Source organism: Nycticebus coucang, chromosome 12 (assembly GCF_027406575.1).
Source record: "Nycticebus coucang isolate mNycCou1 chromosome 12, mNycCou1.pri, whole genome shotgun sequence".
Lineage (NCBI taxonomy): Eukaryota > Metazoa > Chordata > Mammalia > Primates > Lorisidae > Nycticebus > Nycticebus coucang.
Genome location: NC_069791.1, coordinates 58,569,438 through 58,588,101, shown reverse-complemented (window position 1 = coordinate 58,588,101; position 18,664 = coordinate 58,569,438). Strand labels below are relative to the sequence as shown.

The window sequence follows — 18,664 nt, the reverse complement described above, 5'->3', positions numbered from 1 at the left end:
AGTGCCATGGCATCACAGCTCACAGCAACCTCCAATTCCTGGGCTTAAGTGATTCTCTTGCCTCAGCCTCCCAAGTAGCTGGGACTACAGGTGCCCGCCACAATGCCCAGCTATTTTTTTGGTTGTAGTTATCATTGTTGTTTGGCAGGCCCAGGCTGGATTCGAACCCGCCAGTTCTGGTTATATGTGGCTGCTGTCTCAGCCGCTTGAGCTATAGGCGCCGAGCCAATGGTTTTATTTCTAGAAGTTCTTTAGATTCTTTTCCATTATGTCTCTTTTTTTTTTTTTTTTGACAGTGTCCTATTCTTTCACTATGGCTTCTATTCCTTCTTTTCTCTCTCTATATATACAGTACTTATATATTTGTCTTTACTGACATCTTTGTATAAGTAATTATTTTGTAATCACTTTCAGGCTTATCTGTGGTATCTTTAATTACTTCAGTGCAATTTTCTGGTTGTATTTGTTCACATTTATACTGGTGCAATTTGTAATTTAATTGTGAAGTCATCTTCTTTGGAAACTGTTTTGTTCCTGGGGATTTTCTTTTGCTTATGGATCAATTATACTATGTGTTCCTTGGCTTGGGATTCCTGCACCAAGCAAGTAGTATAAATTAATATAATAGAGCCATCTACATATGAGATGGAAGAAGAGATGGAAAAAGAATAAACATGAATGCTAGTAGCATCTGGAGAAGCAAAGAAATGAGAATTTCTGTTATTCATAGGGACTTCTCTCTTATCCATAGTCTTATACAAAGGTGCAAAATTCCTTGTAGCTTTCACTGGGGCACCCAGTTCTCCCCTTTCAGGGATAATTCAGTGTTTTAACATAGGCTTAAGTTCCAGATCCCCTTTCTACCTACTTCTAAAGTCTTGTAGGGACATTAAAACTCTAGTATTTACCCCCTTAATCCTTATCTCTGCTGTGAAATTCTGATAGACTACCAGAGCATATGTGCCTATTTTAGCTCTGAGTTACCTCTTCTTTGCTTACTAACTGGAATTTACTAACTAACCCTTTCTTTGAAGCTTGAACACATATTGAAAAACTTTTATTATGTTCCACATTTTGATTTGTTAGTGGTGAATAATCATTTCATGGAGACTTAGCCTACTATGTTACCCAAACATATATGAATAACAAGAAGCCTGGATGACTAGGATAAAGGCATTGTCATAAACAGAGTTGGAGATGTTGGATGGAGAAATTAGGATTTGTGGGAGTGAAATGATCTGCTGACGTTTCAGCATGCTAATCTTAAGCATTCAAGGGCACATTCAAGCGACTACATCACTTACAAGAATATGTTTCATAGATCTGAGATAAATCTGCTCAGCAGTGCTAACTTTAAAAAAGTAATAAAGAATAAATACATAACAGTGATAATTTTTAAAAATCCAACTTTTCTACAATTAAAAAATATGTAACATGCAATTAACAATAAGGTTCTTCTCTGAGGACAAATAGATATTCTAAGAGATCTGGGATTCCAAAGGCATACTCCAAGTCCTACCCTAAAGTTCTTTATAATAGGTAAAGGTAACAGGGAATTGTGCATTTTTGAAAGAGATGATAGGTCTAACTCTTTTAGGATCAATTTTAGATGCTATAAGAAACAGAACTACATACTTTTTTTAGTGTTAACTGTCATAATACAATTTTATCTGATACAAAACTTCCATGATGTAGCAATAAATAATACAAGTGACAAAATGGGTAGCGTTTCTCAATAAACTTTAATCTCATTTTAACCACTAGAGGGCGATCCTGACATTTGATTTCTTTTCTTTTTTTCTTTCTTTTTTGAGACAGAGCCTCAAGTTGTCGCCCTGGATAGAGTACTGTGGCATCACAGCTCACAGCAACCTCCAACTCCTGGGCTTAAGCAATTCTCTTGCCTCAGCTTCCCAAGTAGCTGGGACTACAGGAGCCCACCACCAACACCCAGCTATTTTTTGGTCGTAGCTGTCATTGTTTGGCAGGCCAGGGCTGGATTCGAACCCAACAGGTCTGGTGCACTGAGCCTGTGACATTTGATTTCTGATCCCTTAGCCACTCAATTTTAGAAACACCTTATTATTGTGGCTTAAAATAACTAAAAATATTCTACAATAACTTTTCATTTCAATATCCACTAATAAATAATTATAAATTCACTCTGTGGGCCAGGAAATTTGCTAATATAACAGTTGAAAGAATTGTTCCATCTTTAGTAGGCTGGGCAACAAAAGTATAATGGGAAGGTCTAAAATTACAAAAATCAAAGTCTCTCATACTTCTTAAACAGCTTTTATAATATTGATGGACTTACGTTTTAAGTGTTCCAGATGTCATAAGTTCAGTCACCAAAACAATGCATTTCTTTCCTTTTACTGTGGATTCCCAGGAATCATAAAATCGAACAATATTGGGATGTTGAAGACCCTTTAACATTTCAGCCTCTTCTTTAAATCTCTGCCTCTCAGACTTTGATAACTTTCGATCCTGAAATCAAAAACCAAAACAGAATGTGGTTTAAAATACCAAGTCACATAGTTAAACATGGTGTTCAAAGGGGAAAGCTAAAGTTACTAAAAGACAGTTAGTCTGTCTTAATTAAGAGAATGAGGTAAAGAGTATTTAAGAAAACTTTGGATTATAATGCCATGCTTGACATTATTTTAGTATTTTTACTGTTTATGTGTACCTCAGATCTAGGCTCATTTTGTAATAGGTCATTAACTCGCCACTTCTGAAATTAATCATTAACTGTGACAGATATACAATTTAATGTCATGAAATGAACATGGATTTTGGAGGGACAAAGATCAGAATATAAATTCCAGTTTACATTCTAACTTCGCATCTATTAGAATTTACTATACGAACATAATATCACCTCACAATTAAGAATTATGTAATTTTGGTGGCACCCGTAGCTCAGTCAGCAGGGCGCCGGCCACATACACCCAGGCTGGCGGGTTCCACATACACCCAGGCTGGCGGGTTCCAGGCCTGCTAAGCAACAATGACAAATGCAACCAAAAAACAGCCGGGCTTTGTGGTGAGCACCTATATTCCCAGCTACTTGGGAAGCCGAGGCAAGAGAACGCAAGAGTTTGAGGTTCCTGTGAGCTGTGATGCAACAGCACTCTACCCAGGGCGACAGCTTGAGACTCTGTCTCAAAAAAAAGAAAAAAATTACATAATTTAATAGGTATCCTTTCATTACATGTTTAAAATGTCTGGCATTTCATAGGTTAATTCACTTCTTATCTGAGATGATGGGAGGGGCATTCAATCCCTTATTCTTCCCTCCATGAAAACTACATATAAACCCTGAATTGTTATGTGAATTACACTTGAAACTATGTCATATTAATGTTCTATCCAAGCATGTAAATCTGTTTTCTAGGCATAAAGTTATATATATATGTATATATGTATTTTAAAATTTCATATACAGAATAAAGACTCATGGGAATGATATGTCCAAATTCAGGGTTGTGGTTATTGGTCATTCAAGGGCGTAGGAGTGGGAATGAAAAAGTCAGCAGGGCCGGGTTTAAATTATATCTGTAATGTTTAATTATTCAACAATATGATATATATATGCACATGTTTGCACATACACGTGTGTATATACATATGTACACCTATGTATATATACATATGTGTATATACACACGTATGTGCGTACATATATATCATACTGTTGAATAATTAAACATAATAATTAATAATTAATATGTAATAAATTAAATAATAATTAAACATTACAGATATAATTTAAACCCGGCCCTGCTGACTTTTTCATTCCCACTCCTACGCCCTTGAATGACCAATAACCACAACCCTGAATTTGGACATATCATTCCCATGAGTCTTTATTTTGTATATGAAATTTTTAAATTTCATAAAATGACATTAAAGACTATTCTTTAGAAGCTTGCTTTTTTTTTTTTTTTGTAGAGACAGAGTCTCACTGTACCGTCCTCGGGTAGAGTGCCGTGGCATCACACGGCTCACAGCAACCTCTAACTCTTGGGCTTACGCGATTCTCTTGCCTCAGCCTCCTGAGCAGCTGGGACTACAGGCGCCCGCCACAACGCCCGGCTATTTTTTGGTTGCAGTTTGGCCGGGGCTGGGTTTGAACCCGCCACCCTCGGCATATGGGGCCGGCGCCCTACTCACTGAGCCACAGGCGCCGCCCTAGAAGCTTGCTTTTTAAACTCAACATTGAGATCACTCATGATACCATAAAAAGAGACAGTAAGATATACGTACAATAAGATATCCACTGCATTATTGTAACCTGGCTTCATTTGATCTCACCACTATGTACTTTCTATTTTTTGAATATATCTTAATTTACATAATCTCTTTACTGAGGAATCTTTAGGCTGCTGTCCACTTTTGCCACTATAATACTGTAACAGTGCTGCAATGTTAATCTCTTTGGACATATGTGTAACAGTGTCTGTAAGACACTGGTTCTCAACTTGGAGTCCATAATCTACTTTAAGGCAGATGTGTGAACTTATATGAAAATAAATATTTTTCATTAACTTCAAATTGAAATTTAACATTCCTTTCAATTATGACTATACACACCTAATAGTATTCAGCAGTGCCTGTGGTTATTTTTCATATCACATAACTGGTGGCAGTATCTCACAGTATCGTTTGCACTAATCATTGCCTTGAAATTATGACCTTCTACTAGATCTTATTAGCGCATATATATATATATATATATTTTTTTTTTTTTTTAGGATCTAAAAGTATAGACTTTATTTTAGGAAGAGAAAGGGAGTGAGAGAGGGGAAGAGAGTAGGAAAAGAGAGAGAGAAAAAAGAGGTGGGGTGGCATCCCAAAGCAAGAAAGCTGTATCACAAATTGTAAAGTTTTTTGGTAACTATTTCAATATAGTTTCCACTGTAATTCTATGTATTTTTGTGATGGTCAGAATGTTTGAGGCCCACTCTCAAAAAAATTTACATTGAAATCCTAATCCCTAAGATGACGATATTACGGAGTCTTTAGGGAATTAGTTCATGAAGTCAGGAATCTTCACATATGAGATTAGATTACAAGAGACGAGTTTGTTTGCCATCCCCTAAAACGTGGGGACAGTGCTAGAGGGTGTCAACTATGATCCAAAGTGTTAGCCCTCGCTAGTCACCACATCTTTTGATTGCTTGAACCTGGACATCCTAGCCTCCAGAATGGTCAGAAATAAATTTCTGTTCTTTCTTTATAAACTTCTCAGTTTAGGGTATTTTGTTGCAGTAGCCTCAACAGATTAAGACACCTTCCTACTATCACTATATGAAGCTTACCTTTGCTCTACAGCTCAACAGCACTTAGCAGTATCAGACATTAATTTTTTTGCCAATTTCATGACTGTAAAATCATATCCTGATGCTTGATTTACTTTTTCAGAGTCAACAGTAAGTCTGAGCAACCTTTTCTGTTTTCTCTGCAGATGGCTTGAGATACCTCTTCTGTGAGCTGCCATTCATATTTATTTCTTCATCTGATTTGCAGGAGTCTTCATTTATTCTGGATACTAAATCTTAATTAGTATTTTGAGTTACAGATTATCTTTTCTCAATTTCTGATTTGTACTTTCACCTTATAATGTCTCTTGATTTACAGTTTTCATTTCACTACAGTTCAATATATCCTTTTTGTTTGTTTTTCAATATATCTTTGATTCTATGGTAGCTAGGTGGGTTTTGTATCTTCACAGAGGCCATAATTTTTCTTTCTTCTTTTCCTTTTCAAAATATAAATTTATTTTGTATGTCACATTTGGATAATTCATTTGGTAAAGAATTTATTTGATCAAGTAAAAGAGGGACTGGCTACGTTTTTTTTTATACCATCAACCAATGTTCCCAATACCATATCATGAACTATCTATCCTTTCCTTATCTCTGTCATATGTCAATTTTCCACATAAGTGAATTCTATTTCTGGATTCTACATTCTATTTGAATGATCTTTTTCTTTTCCTGCACTAATAACCATTATTTTCTTCATCACTACAGCTTTAGAACAATTCATCCATGGTGGGAAAACTTCCTGCAACACCTTCTCCAACTTAACCTTTGAGAACATCTAGGTTCCATTTTTTCCAATCAGAAAGGTTTATTTTTATAATGTAGAAATTACAACATAAAATAACCAACACTCTCAGGATATTAGCAGGCATTTTAATTAATGGCATATTATACTTGGAATGATAAATGATACTGAGACAGTATATTCTTTTCTCCAACAACCCCTCCCACCCTGGCACACAATTATTTTAAATAACTTTACTGAAGCATAATTTGCATAACCTAAAAATCACTGTTCCAACCACCCCTCCCCCATTTTATGCTTTATCTCCTCTAATATTTTAATAGTTCCATCTATCTTATTATTAAGTAATCACTCTTAAATAGTATATGCTTATTTACATAGTCATATGTCACCTGATGACAGGGGTATATTCTGACAGATTCACTGTTAGGTCATTTTGTTATTGTGTGAACATCATTGAATGTACTTACAATAAAACCAGATGGTAGGCTCGGCGCCTGTGGCTCAAGTGGCTAAGGCGCCAGCCACATACACCTGAGCTGGTGGGTTCGAATCCAGCCCGAGCCCGCCAAACAATAACAGCTGCAACCAAAAAAAATAGCCGAGTGTTGTGGCGGGTGCCTGTAGTCCCAGCTACTTGGGAAGCAGAGGCAAGAGAATTGCTTGAGACCAGGAGTTGGAGGTTGCTGTGGGCTGTGATGCCATGGCACTCTACCCAGGGCAACAGCTTGAGGCTCTGTCTTAAAAAAAAACAAAAAAAAACTAGATGGTATAGCTTGCTACTCCTAAGTTATAAACTTGTACAGCATGTTCCTGTATTGACGAGTGTAAAGAAATAATAACCTAATGGTAATTATCTGTGTATCTAAACACAGAAAAGGTACAATAAAAATATGGTATTATAATCTTGTGGCATCACCATCACACATGTGGTCCAGCTTTGACCAAAATATAGTTACAGGGGCACATGACCTTATCTTTGTTCACCATTGCATTTTGCTCCTTAACTCCTTTCTCTGGATTCAACTTTCTTCTTCTTTGAAATATATTTCTCAAAACTCTATCAGTGAACTTTCATTTTATTGGTAGAATCCTAGGTTTTCTATTCTAGATTTTTATTTCATCTTAACTCTTGAATGATGAAGAATTCTAGGTTGGTTTATCTTTCAGCACTTTCAAGATATTATTGTTTCATGGTGTTCTGCCTTATATTATAATTGTCAGTATAAATGCCCTCCTCTGTAAGTTATCTGTGTTTTCTCTCTGGTTGTTCTGAAGATATTTTTTTTCCTACTATGCTCTAAAACTCTACTGCTATGCATTTAGTTTTACTTATACATAATGGAGCTATTACAATTTTCTTTTTAGCCATAAGTTTCAAGTTGTCTTTCTAAATCCTGCTATCTCCCACCTTCCATTCTATTCCTAAGATTTAAAAATTTTAATTTCTTTCTCTGCTACTTTTTGGGTACCTTCTTTTCACTAATTCTCTTTTTAGTTATTACATCTAACCTGCTTATCACCTCCTCTTATTATTAATTGAACTTTAAGATTTAAAAGATGCAAAGGACATATTCAGGGCCTTAGTCCCTGCTCCAGACAAAAGGGTGAGATGAACACAAATCACACACTTCCAACTGACTATACAAGTCCAGAGGACTGAGGTATAGGTGAGAGGGTCATATATTGGGCCACCCATAAAGTAAATAAAATATAGGGTTATGCAGTCAATCTCAGTCAATTACCAAAAGTATCCAATGAGGATTTTGATAAAGGGAACTCAACTAACCACTCATAACCCTACTTTCCCCACTAGCATAAAAAACAAAGAGGGTTGTGGAGTGAAAGCTAAAGCACATAACTAAAGGGTTCAGTGGAGGAGGAATTTCCCAGCCATCTCACCAGGCCTAAGGTATTTGTCCTTCCCCATTCAGCAGTGACCCTACACTTGGGATTTTGAATAAGGCACGATAATCAAAAGCTCAATTTGCAACAATCCACTCCAACCTCCACCCCATTCCAGCTTTAAGAACTGACAAGTTTTCCTAACATCCTCCCTAGAATTTCCTCCCTCTTTTTGTTTTGCTCCATCTCAAAATTATCACTGTAAGATTGGCCTCTCTCAAAGTACAGCAAACACCCCCTTTCACACCACCTTATCACTTTTTTAACCCCCGCCCCAAACAAAGGCCACATATTCTATCTACAAAGTCACATAGCCTGTGCACTCTGACTCAGATTATGGCAGACCTACTTCAATTCAGGGTTATCCTCCTAAAATACACCTTTCCAAGAGAATAAACAGCCAAAGGACACATCCAAGTACCTGGGGCCAAATGACAGAGAAAGGTGGCACTCCTCATTTAGTTTTTACATTTCTTAAAGTTCTATTTGGGGCCCTACCAGTTACCCAGTGCACCTGTCCCCCTCAGCATCTTGGTGGTGTTGTTCTTTTAGTTTTTAATCCTTTTAACTTTTTCACCTTTTTAAAGTTTTTTCCCCATTTTGTCTCTATTACAGTCAGAATATTTTTAATGCCTATATAATCAGTTCTAAAATAAACCTACTTAGTTATTAATTCTTTGAAATACCATCTTCCACATTTTTAACATCTCTGAAATCATTCAGTATAGGACTGCATGATGCTATATTTTATTTACTTGATGGCACAATATATGACAAATGGAGTCTTAATGTTATAACCCTGCTTAAAAATCCCCTGATAACTTTCAGTAGCCTTTCTTTTTTTTTTTTAATTTTGAGACAGAGACTCATTCTGTCACCCTTGGTAGAGCTGTGGCATCATAGTTCACAGCAATCTCAAATTCCTAGATTTAAGCAATCCTCTTGCTTCAGGCTCCCAAGTAGTTCAGACTACAGGTACCCACCACAAATGCTTGCCTAGTTTTTCTATTTTTAGTAGAGACAGGGTTTTGGTCTTGCTCTTGCTCAGGCTGGTCTCAAACGCCTGAGCTCAAGCAATCCACTAGCCTCAGGTTCCCAGAGTGCTGGCATTACAGGCGTGAACCATTGCACTCTGCCAAATTTCTATAGCTTTTAAAGACAAAGTTGAAAATCATTGTAACCTAGGTCTCACATAATGTGGTCCTTGTCCAATCCTTTGAACCTAATTTCTTACTACACTGATCTTTTCCATTCTCAAACATTTCTGCCTCCTCCTCACCTCAGCTTCCTCATACATGCTATTCGCTTTATCTAGAATGCTTTTTTATCAACCTTTTCTGCCCAACCATCCTTCAAAGATCAAGTCATTTTCTCAGAGAAATCTGACTGCCCCTCATTCTAGATAAATCAGTGCCCCCAGCCCATTATGTACATAGTTGTTAAGAACTATGTACATGCCTCTTTCATAGCACTTAATTATATTGAGTCTTATCCCCATGAAATAAGACTTCAGAGGCTTTATTTTGTCATATAAGGGCAGTGATAAAATGGCTTTTCAGTGTTGTATCTTTAGTATCTGACAATCTAGCATAGTGACAAACAGCCCTTGGTAAGTAAATCCATGAATTTGAGTCTGTCTGCCAGCTTCCCATAAATAATGTGCATGTATCCATAATAAGCAGCTAGCATTTCCCCAGAGATAAAAGAAATTCCTGTGACTTAAAGGCAAGAACTGGAATTGAGCCTGAGTGTTACTTAACTCTTTTTTTTTTTTTTTTTTGTAGAGACAGTGTCACTTTATGCCCTTCGGGTAGAGTGCCATGGCATCACACAGCTCACAGCAACTTCCAACTCCTGGGCTTAAGCGATTCTCTTGTCTCAGCCTCCCGAGTAGCTGGGACGACAGGAGCCCGCCACCATGCCCAGCTATTTTTTGGTTGCAGTTCAGCCGGGGCTGGGTTTGAACCCGCCACCCTCGGTATGTGGGGCCGGCGCCTTACCGACTGAGCCACAGGCGCCGCCCCTTACTTAACTCTTAATACAGCCCAATCACAACAACCAATTTGCAAAGGGCACAGCCACGACTATTTTGATTTTTTAAAAATAATCTGTTAAAAGCTTGTTGGGGAAGAAAAACCTCCCACCTACTTGTTTATAGCAAAGTACAGATAAAGAGGAAAAAAACAAGGAATTCTTTTTTCATCAAAAATCTACAATTATTACTAATTTTCTTTGATATAATACACTGAATGGCAATTTAAACATTCCATGGGAATATTAGTATTTTCTCTTAATTTTCTAATTTTGCCTAGAAGTCATCTACACTATAAACAGAGGCTATTTTTATGCATCAATTGTAGGGGTCTTGTTATCTTTTTTTTAAGACAGAGTCTCACTCTGTCACCCTTGGTGGAGTGCGGTAGCATCATAGCTCACAGCAACCTCAAACTCCTGGGCATAAGCAATTCTCTTGTCTCAGTCTCCCAAGTAGCTGGGACAACAGGCGCTGGCCACAATGCCCAGCTATTTTTTATTTATTTATTTTTTTTTTTTTTTTAAGAGATGAGGTCTCCCTCTGGCCCAGGGTGGTCTCCAACCTGTGAGCTCAGACAATCCATCTACCTTGTTCTCCAAAGTGAGATTACAAGTGTGAGCCACTGTGCCTGGCCATCTTTAATCATTTCTGAAAATTATTTATTTTAAGGGGTCTGAGAAGTTTGCTTAAATACTTAAAATCAGAAATAAAATTGCATGAGAATGGATTATCATCAACTAAGTGGGAAAAACCTCTAAACATAATAATTTGGGGCTTCTTTCTATAATTTATCAAATTGTTCCACCTATAACTAAACTTTCCCTTTTTATCTAGAAAAATTTCATAAAATGTCTCAGAGAAGTACATTATTTTAGCATTCAAGACTATAAGATAACAGTTAGGTAGATCAAAACATTAGCACAGAGACCAAAAGGATTTGTTTTTTATGGTATTTGTCAAGTATGTGTTTAATTTACTAGTGAGTTGCTTTACTTTATTTCTCAGAAAAATCCAGTGATATTAAAAAAAAAATCCAGTGATATTATAGGTAATATTACTTTATTTTACAGATGAACAGACTCATAGAAATGTAATATTCTGTGGGGGCGGTGGGTGGGTGGGGCTGTGGCTCACAAACCCAGCCCTAGCCAAACTGCAACAACAACAACAACAAAAAATAGCCCGGCGTTGTGGTGGACACCTGTAGTCCCAAGAGGCTGAGGCAAGAGAATAGCCTAAGCCCAAGAGCTGGAGGTTGCTGTGAGCTGTGATGCCACAGCACTCTACGGAGGGTGACAAAGTGAGATTCTGTCTCTAAAAAAAAAAAAAGAAATTTAATATTCCAGCTCAGCACCTGTAGCTCAAGCAGCTAGGGCACCAGCCACATATACCAGAGCTGGCAGTTTCGAATCCAGCCTGGTTCTGACAAACAACAATGACAACTACAAGCAAAAAAAAAAAAATAGCTGGGCACTGTGGCAGGCACCTGTAGTCCCAGCTACTTGGGAGGCTGAGGCAAGAGAATCGCTTAAACCCAAGAGTTTGAGGTTGCTGTGAGCTGTGACGTCACAGCACTCTACTCAGGGTGACAGCTTGAGACTCTGACTCAATTTATAAAAAGAAAAAGAAAAAGAAATTTAATATTCCCCTCAAATTCACATTAAAAGTGGAACCAATAATTAAATGGAGATTTGGTTCAAACTTCATGTTCTGTTCACTATACCATACAGGCCCTAAAAATTTGTACTGGTTCTAAGATAGTTTTTTCTCAGAATATCCATGTTGATATGTTATTAACTAAGGATTACTGAAAAGGAGTAGGTATTTTACTAAATTATAGCTGAAGGTAAAATAAGAGAAACCACATGTTAGTTACATATTGCCACTGTTAATCAAATTATCATGAAGACAATGACAAAAACTTAAAATGTAGTATAAAAAATAGCAATAAAGCATCAAATAAGATTTAGAATACAATAGATTTAGATTTTAACTACAATAGCTTTTTAGAACCTTCCCTCCAGCATTATCAAGTTGGATACTCCTGAGGCCTTGACATACTGTTCCAATTGCAGCATTCACTACCTTTAGTACAAACTACAGCTGATAACAGTTACAAACCCACTCTCCCACTCTATTCATTTCATTCATTTATTTCCACTTCCATTAAGTTGTTCGGACAGGCTAAATAAACAAAACCAAGGTATGTGATAGCACATGACCTTCCATAACCTTTCAGACTGCAAGGGGGTGGGGCCAAGCAACAACTAAAATAATTGTTTATCTCAGTACCACCCAAATAGTAGTATTCAAGAGATGATTTGCTGATGTAATTTCTTCTTGAGTGAGAAAGACAATGCTAATGTTTGGTACAATGGCCTTATAACAATTTGTACAGCTTCGGTCCTTTGCTTATAAGAAGTTAAACATCCTCTAACAGACACTGTCGCTCTTTAACCTCATATTTCAGTAGTCCCATCCATTCCTATTCATTATTTTTCTGTTGCTTATTTGCTCAGAAGCAAATCTCTCAAACTAATTTTGTGACTACGACTGTTTTCATTAATTAAACTTGAAATTTTCACTTTACAAGCTAACAACTGTACCTCCAAAAAACCTAGTCCTCAAAATTCAAACTTCTGAAATATTTTATTTTTAGCAATATTCAAAAGTTTATTGCTAAATTAACAACACCTATCAAAACATGGGTGGAGAGGCCAGTGCACCGGCTCACACCTGTAATCCTAGCACTCTTGAGAGGCCAAGGTGGGTGGATTGCTTGAGCTGAGGAGTTTGAGATCACCCTGAGCAAGAATGAGACTCTATCACTACTAAAAATAGAAAAAACTAGCTGGGTATTGTGGTGCATTCCTGTGGTCCCAGCTACTTGGGGGCTGAGGCAAGAGGACCATTTGAGCCCCAACAGTTTGAGGTTGCTGTGAGCTATGACGCCACGGCATTCTACCCAGAGAGACAAAGTAAAGACTATGTCTCAAAAAAAAAAAAAAGGAGTGGAGAGAAGTGTTTGGAATTCTTCATTAAAATATTTTAGGTAGGCTCGGTGCCTGTAGCTCAAGCGGCTAAGGCACCAGCCACACCAGAGCTAGCAGGTTTGAATCCAGCCCGGGCCTGCCAAACAACAATGACAACTACAACCAAAAAATAGCTGGATGCTGTGGCAAGAGAATCACTTAATCCCGGAGGATTAAGAGTTGGAGGTTGCTGTGAGCTGTGACACCACAGCACTCTACCGAGGGCGACATAATGAGACTCTGTTTAAAAAAAAAACAAAAAAAAAACTCTGTTTAAATGTAAACTTCATATCACACTGTCAGTTTTTGTCTTAATAAAATTATAGATTCATCTTTTTTAAAAAAGTATTTTGTTTAGCCAGGCGTTGTGGCGGGTCCCTGTAGTCCCAACTGAGGCAAGAGAATCACTTAAGCCCAAGAGTTTGAGGTTGCTGTGAGCTATGACGTGACAGCACTCTACTGAGGGCAACATAATGAGACTCTGCCTCAAAAAAAAAAAAAAAAGTATCTTGTTACTGCCTATCTTATTTTCAGTTAGAAACAACTGTAATTCCCTTGTCTTAACCTTTAAACTCAGTCAGTTCCAATCCCTTACATTTTTCCTAACATATTCAAAAAAGAAACTGAAAATTAAGTAAAGAATTTTTTTTTAATTGCTTTCTTTTACAGGGAAAAAAGACTGAAACAAAATCAGAGATTTAGCATCAGGGGTTCACCAAGCCAAAACCATTTCCATATCAATCATAATGGAATTCTACACTGAACAAGGATAGGTCTTCTAAACTTAGTCCTTATAATCCCACTGTCTACCAGAAGTGGAAATCAAAATTTCCTTCTTATGGTCACAACTGTGATATGCATAGATTGTGCTATTTTTGCCAGTTTCTAGCAAATTGTTACTTAGTGCAACTGTTGCCCAAATTTCCCATCATTTGCCTACTATTTTCACAATTTTTTGCCAAAACTAATAGCCAACTATAATATTTTTGATATTTTTATTTACAACACATCATTATACCTATTATCTATTTTAGCATTCTCTTAAATTAGTATTGGTGTTGGTTATTCCAGTCTGACATTTTAATAAACAGTGGCGACAGACCAGGAGTTGTATGGTGGTCTCTATTTCAAAAAATAAAATCAATATATATTCTATAAACTGAAATCTGTATAGTATTTCTTATCTAATTCAGTATGCCTCATCATTAGTATCACTTATTCCCAGTTCTCTCTTTACGTCTATCAAATTTCATTTGTAGTAAGGTTGGGAGCTTTCATTCATTCCTGATTTCAATATTTATTTTAGTAAGAAAACTATGAAATGCTCTATTTGGAGTTGCCAGTGGGATACCATCCCAAATGAAACACATGAACATACTTACCCCCTCAATTTTCAACACTGCTAAGCAAACAACCAAAGAGCTATACAAGTTGACACCAAGGAACAAGCTTGCCCCTCCATATTGAAAGGTGATTCAAGAAGTTTGTAAAGGGGGCGGCGCCTGTGGCTCAGCGGGTAGGGCGCCAGTCCCATATGCCGGAGGTGGCGGGTTCAAACCCAGCCCCGGCCAAATAAAAAAAAAAAAAAAAAAAAAAAAAGAAGTTTGTAAAGGTTTCTAATTGACAATGGCAGCACAAACATCTTACTTCATTCACTTCTACCTACTTTCCATCAAGACCTGAGTATAATTCAAAGAAATTACAGAAATAAACAAATAAATACTGAACAATAAATAAAGAAGATGAAAGAGGCACAATCAACAGACATAATGTTGAAATTCTGGCCCAAGAAGTAATAGTTGACGGCGGCGCCTGTGGCTCAGTGAGTAGGGCGCCGGCCCCATATACTGAGGGGGCGGGTTCAAACCCAGACCCGGCGAAACTGCAACAAAAAATAGTCCGGCGTTGTGGCGTGCCCCTGTAGTCCCAGCTGCTCGGGAGGCTGAGACAAGAGAATCACCTAAGCCCAAGAGCTGGAGGTTGCTGTGAGTCCTGTGACGTCATGGCACTCTACCGGGGGCAGTAGGGGCCGTAAAGTAAGACTCTGTCTCTACCAAAAAAAAAAGTAATAGCTGAAAATACAGGACAGGCTCTTTAGCCAAGGACCCGCGAACATGGGCCGCGTTCGCACCAAAACCGTGAAGAAGGCGGCCCGGGTCATCATCGAGAAGTACTACACCCGTCTGGGCAACGACTTTCACACGAACAAGCACACAGCGCGTGTGCGAGGAGATCGCCATCATTCCCAGCAAGAAGCTACGCAACAAGATAGCCGGCTATGTCACACACCTGATGAAAAGGATCCAGAGGGGCCCAGTGAGAGGCATCTCCATCAAGCTGCAGGAAGAGGAGAGGGAGAGGAGAGACAACTATGTCCCTGAGGTCTCAGCCCTAGATCAGGAGATCATTGAAGTAGATCCTGACACTAAGGAAATGCTGAAGCTTTTGGACTTTGGCAGTCTGTCCAACCTCCAGGTCACTCAGCCTACAGTTGGAATGAATTTCAAAACACCACGTGGAACCGTTTGAATCTATCTTCTGTGTGCTGTAATATTCTAATAAATCTGGGACAACGGCAAAAAAAAGAAAATACAGGACAGTACCTAAGCAGGAAGCCAAATACTTTCCTCAAAAACACTCAAGAGGATAGGGCGGCACCTGTGGCTCAAAGGAGTAGGGCGCCAGCAGCATATAAGGGAGGTGGCAGTTTCAAACCAAGCCCCGGCCAAAAAGAAAAAAAAAAAAAAACACCGAGAGGCTAGTAAAGCAAAAATGAGACATGAGATCAAAGAAAAGAAGAAGAATCTCTATCAAGTTGGACTCTGAAAACCTAACCACCTTCAACATTTAGTATAAAAACACATTCATTTTCAAAAGACATTTAATTCTTAAATTTTCTAGCATTGTCCCTTGCCAATCTGCCCAGCAGGAGCTTCTATAGCTTTTAATAAATTTACTTTTATCAGAAGACTAATATAGGACAGACTAATTAATGCCCCCTTCCCTGCACACAGCAAAATACTGAGCCACAAGTTTACCCTTAGGTAGGAGGGGAAATTAGGTTCTACTTCTAAAGATCTCAACAACTACTCAAGCAATTAGCGTAGAAGTTAGTTAGCATCCCAGAACAAAATCTCACCATTCTATTATTTTGGGAATTTCTGAACCTGAGACTGAAATCTGACCATTAGCAAGATCATCCATATTCTGAGTTCATAGTAAGCTTCATGTTTTGTTTTGTTTTTTTTTGAGACAAGAGTTTTACTTTGTCACCCTCAGTAGTGCACTATGGCCTCATAGCTCACAGCAATGTCAAACTCTTGAGCTCAAGAGATTCTCTTGCCTCAGCCTCCCTAGCAGCTGGGACTACAGGTACCCGCCACAACCCCTGGCTTTTTTTGTTGTTCTATTTAGCAGACCCAGATGGGGTTCGAACCCACCAACCCTGGAGCATGTGGCCAGTGCCCTAACCACTGAGAAATGCCCTCCCTGACCCCGTAAGCTTCATTTTTAAGTATCAGCAGTCAATTACAGGTTATCACTTGAGGAACCTCCAATGATAAATATTCATCCCACAAAAAAAAAAAAATGTGCAGAATACATTTTTTAAAACCGTAAATTTTATATTTTACCACAATAAAATATACTATGGTTCAGAAGACAGATGACAATACTCATCCAAACTGATCTACATTCAATGCAATCCTGACCACTCCCCACTCCCTTCCCCAAATAAGCCTATTTTAGGTGTGTGAAAATTAACTACTGATCACATATAAATGCAAAGGATCCATAAGTCAAAAACAATCTGAATAAGAACAAGACTGGAGAACTCACACCTTATGGTCTCAAAACTTACTACTTACAAGACAGTGTTGGTACTGGCATAACCAGAGACAAATAGATCAACAGGAAGGGAAAGTCCAGAAACAAGCCCTACCATTTATGATCAATTAATTTTCAACAAAGGTGACATAATAATTCAAAAGGAGAAAAATAGCCTTTTAAACAAACGGTGCTGGGACAAATGTCTACTTACAAAAGAATGAAATTAGACCTCTTACTCGTACTGCATAGAAAAATAAAATGGATTAGAGAACTTAATGTAAGAGATAAAAAACTATGAAACATTCTGCACAGCCAAGAACATAGTAAGTAAAGCAAGCAGACAGCCCTCAGAATGGAAGAAAATACTTGCGGGTTATACCTCCAATAAAGGTCTAATAACCAGAATCCACAGAGAACTTAAACGTATTAGCAAGAAAAGAACAAGTGATCCCATCTCAGGGTGAGCAAGGGACTTGAAGAGAAACTTCTCTAAAGAAGAAAGACGCACAATCTACAGACACATGAAAAAAAGCTCATCATCCTTAATCCGAGAAATGCAAATCAAAACTACTTTGAGATATCACCTAACCCCAGTAAGAGTAGCCCACATAACAAAATCCCAAAACCAGAGATGTTGGCGTGGATGTGGAGAAAAGGGCATACTTCTACACTGCTGGTGGGAATGCACACTAATACATTCCCTCTGGAAGGATGTTTGGAGAATACTTAAGAGACCTTAAAATAGACTGCCATTCAATCCTATAATTCCTTTACTAGGTATATACACAGAAGTCCAAAAATCACAATACAACAAAGACAGATGTACCAGAATGTTTATTGCAGCCCAATTCATAATTGCTAAGTCATGGAAGAAGACCAAGTGCCCATCAACTCATGAATGGACTAGCAAATTGTGGTACATGTATACCATGGAGTATTATGCAGCCTTAAAGAAAGATGGAGACTTTACCTCTTTCATCTTTACATGGATGGAGCTGGAACATATTCTTATTAGCAAAGTATCTCAGGAATGGAAGAAAAAGTATCCAATGTACTCAGCCCTACTATGAAGCTAATTTATAGCTTTCACATGAAGGCTATAACCCAAGTATAGCACAAGATTATGGGGAAAGGGCCAAGGAAGGGGAAGGGAAGGGGGAAGTTAGGGTGGAGGGAAGGCAATAGGTGGGGCCACACCTACGGTGCATCTTAGAATGGGTACAGGAGAAACTTACTAAATGCAGAATACAAATGTCTACACACAATGACTAAGAAAATGCCATGAAGGCTACATTGAACAGTTTGATGAGAATGTTTCAGATTGTATATGAAACCAGCACATTGTACCCCTTGATTACACTAATGTACACAGCTATGATTTAACAATAAAAATAAATAAATAAAAAATAAAAAAAAACTAGGCATGGTTTCACAGATGTGCATCTAAAAGCACAAGTAGGCTTGGCGCCCATACCTCAGTGGTTAGGGTGTCAGCCACATACAATGGGGCTGGCAGGTTTCGAACCCAGCCTAGGACTGCTTAACAATGACAACTACAACAAAAAAATAGCTGGGCATTGTGACGGATGCCTATAGTCCCAGCTACTTGGGAGGCTGAGGCAACAGAATTGCTTAAGCCCAAGAGTTTGAGGTTGCTGTGAGTGTGACACTCTAACGAGAATGACCTAGTGAAACTGTCTTAAAAATAAATAAATAAATAAATAAAATAAAAAATAAAAGCACAAGTTAACAAAAGAAAAAATAAATTTTTACTCCATCAAAATTA

At 38.0% G+C, this 18,664-nt stretch overlaps 1 protein-coding gene across 4 annotated transcripts in view; it reads right to left on the bottom strand.

The window, feature by feature from the left end:
* Positions 1-18,664, bottom strand: part of WNK1 (WNK lysine deficient protein kinase 1) — a 163,546-nt gene that overhangs the window by 102,989 nt on the left and 41,893 nt on the right. For all 4 annotated transcript variants that reach the window (XM_053557119.1, XM_053557114.1, XM_053557115.1 and 1 more), the window contains exon 2: positions 2,318-2,490. In XM_053557119.1, the coding sequence (XP_053413094.1) occupies positions 2,318-2,490 (173 nt within the window). The remainder of the gene's footprint in view (positions 1-2,317; positions 2,491-18,664) is intronic.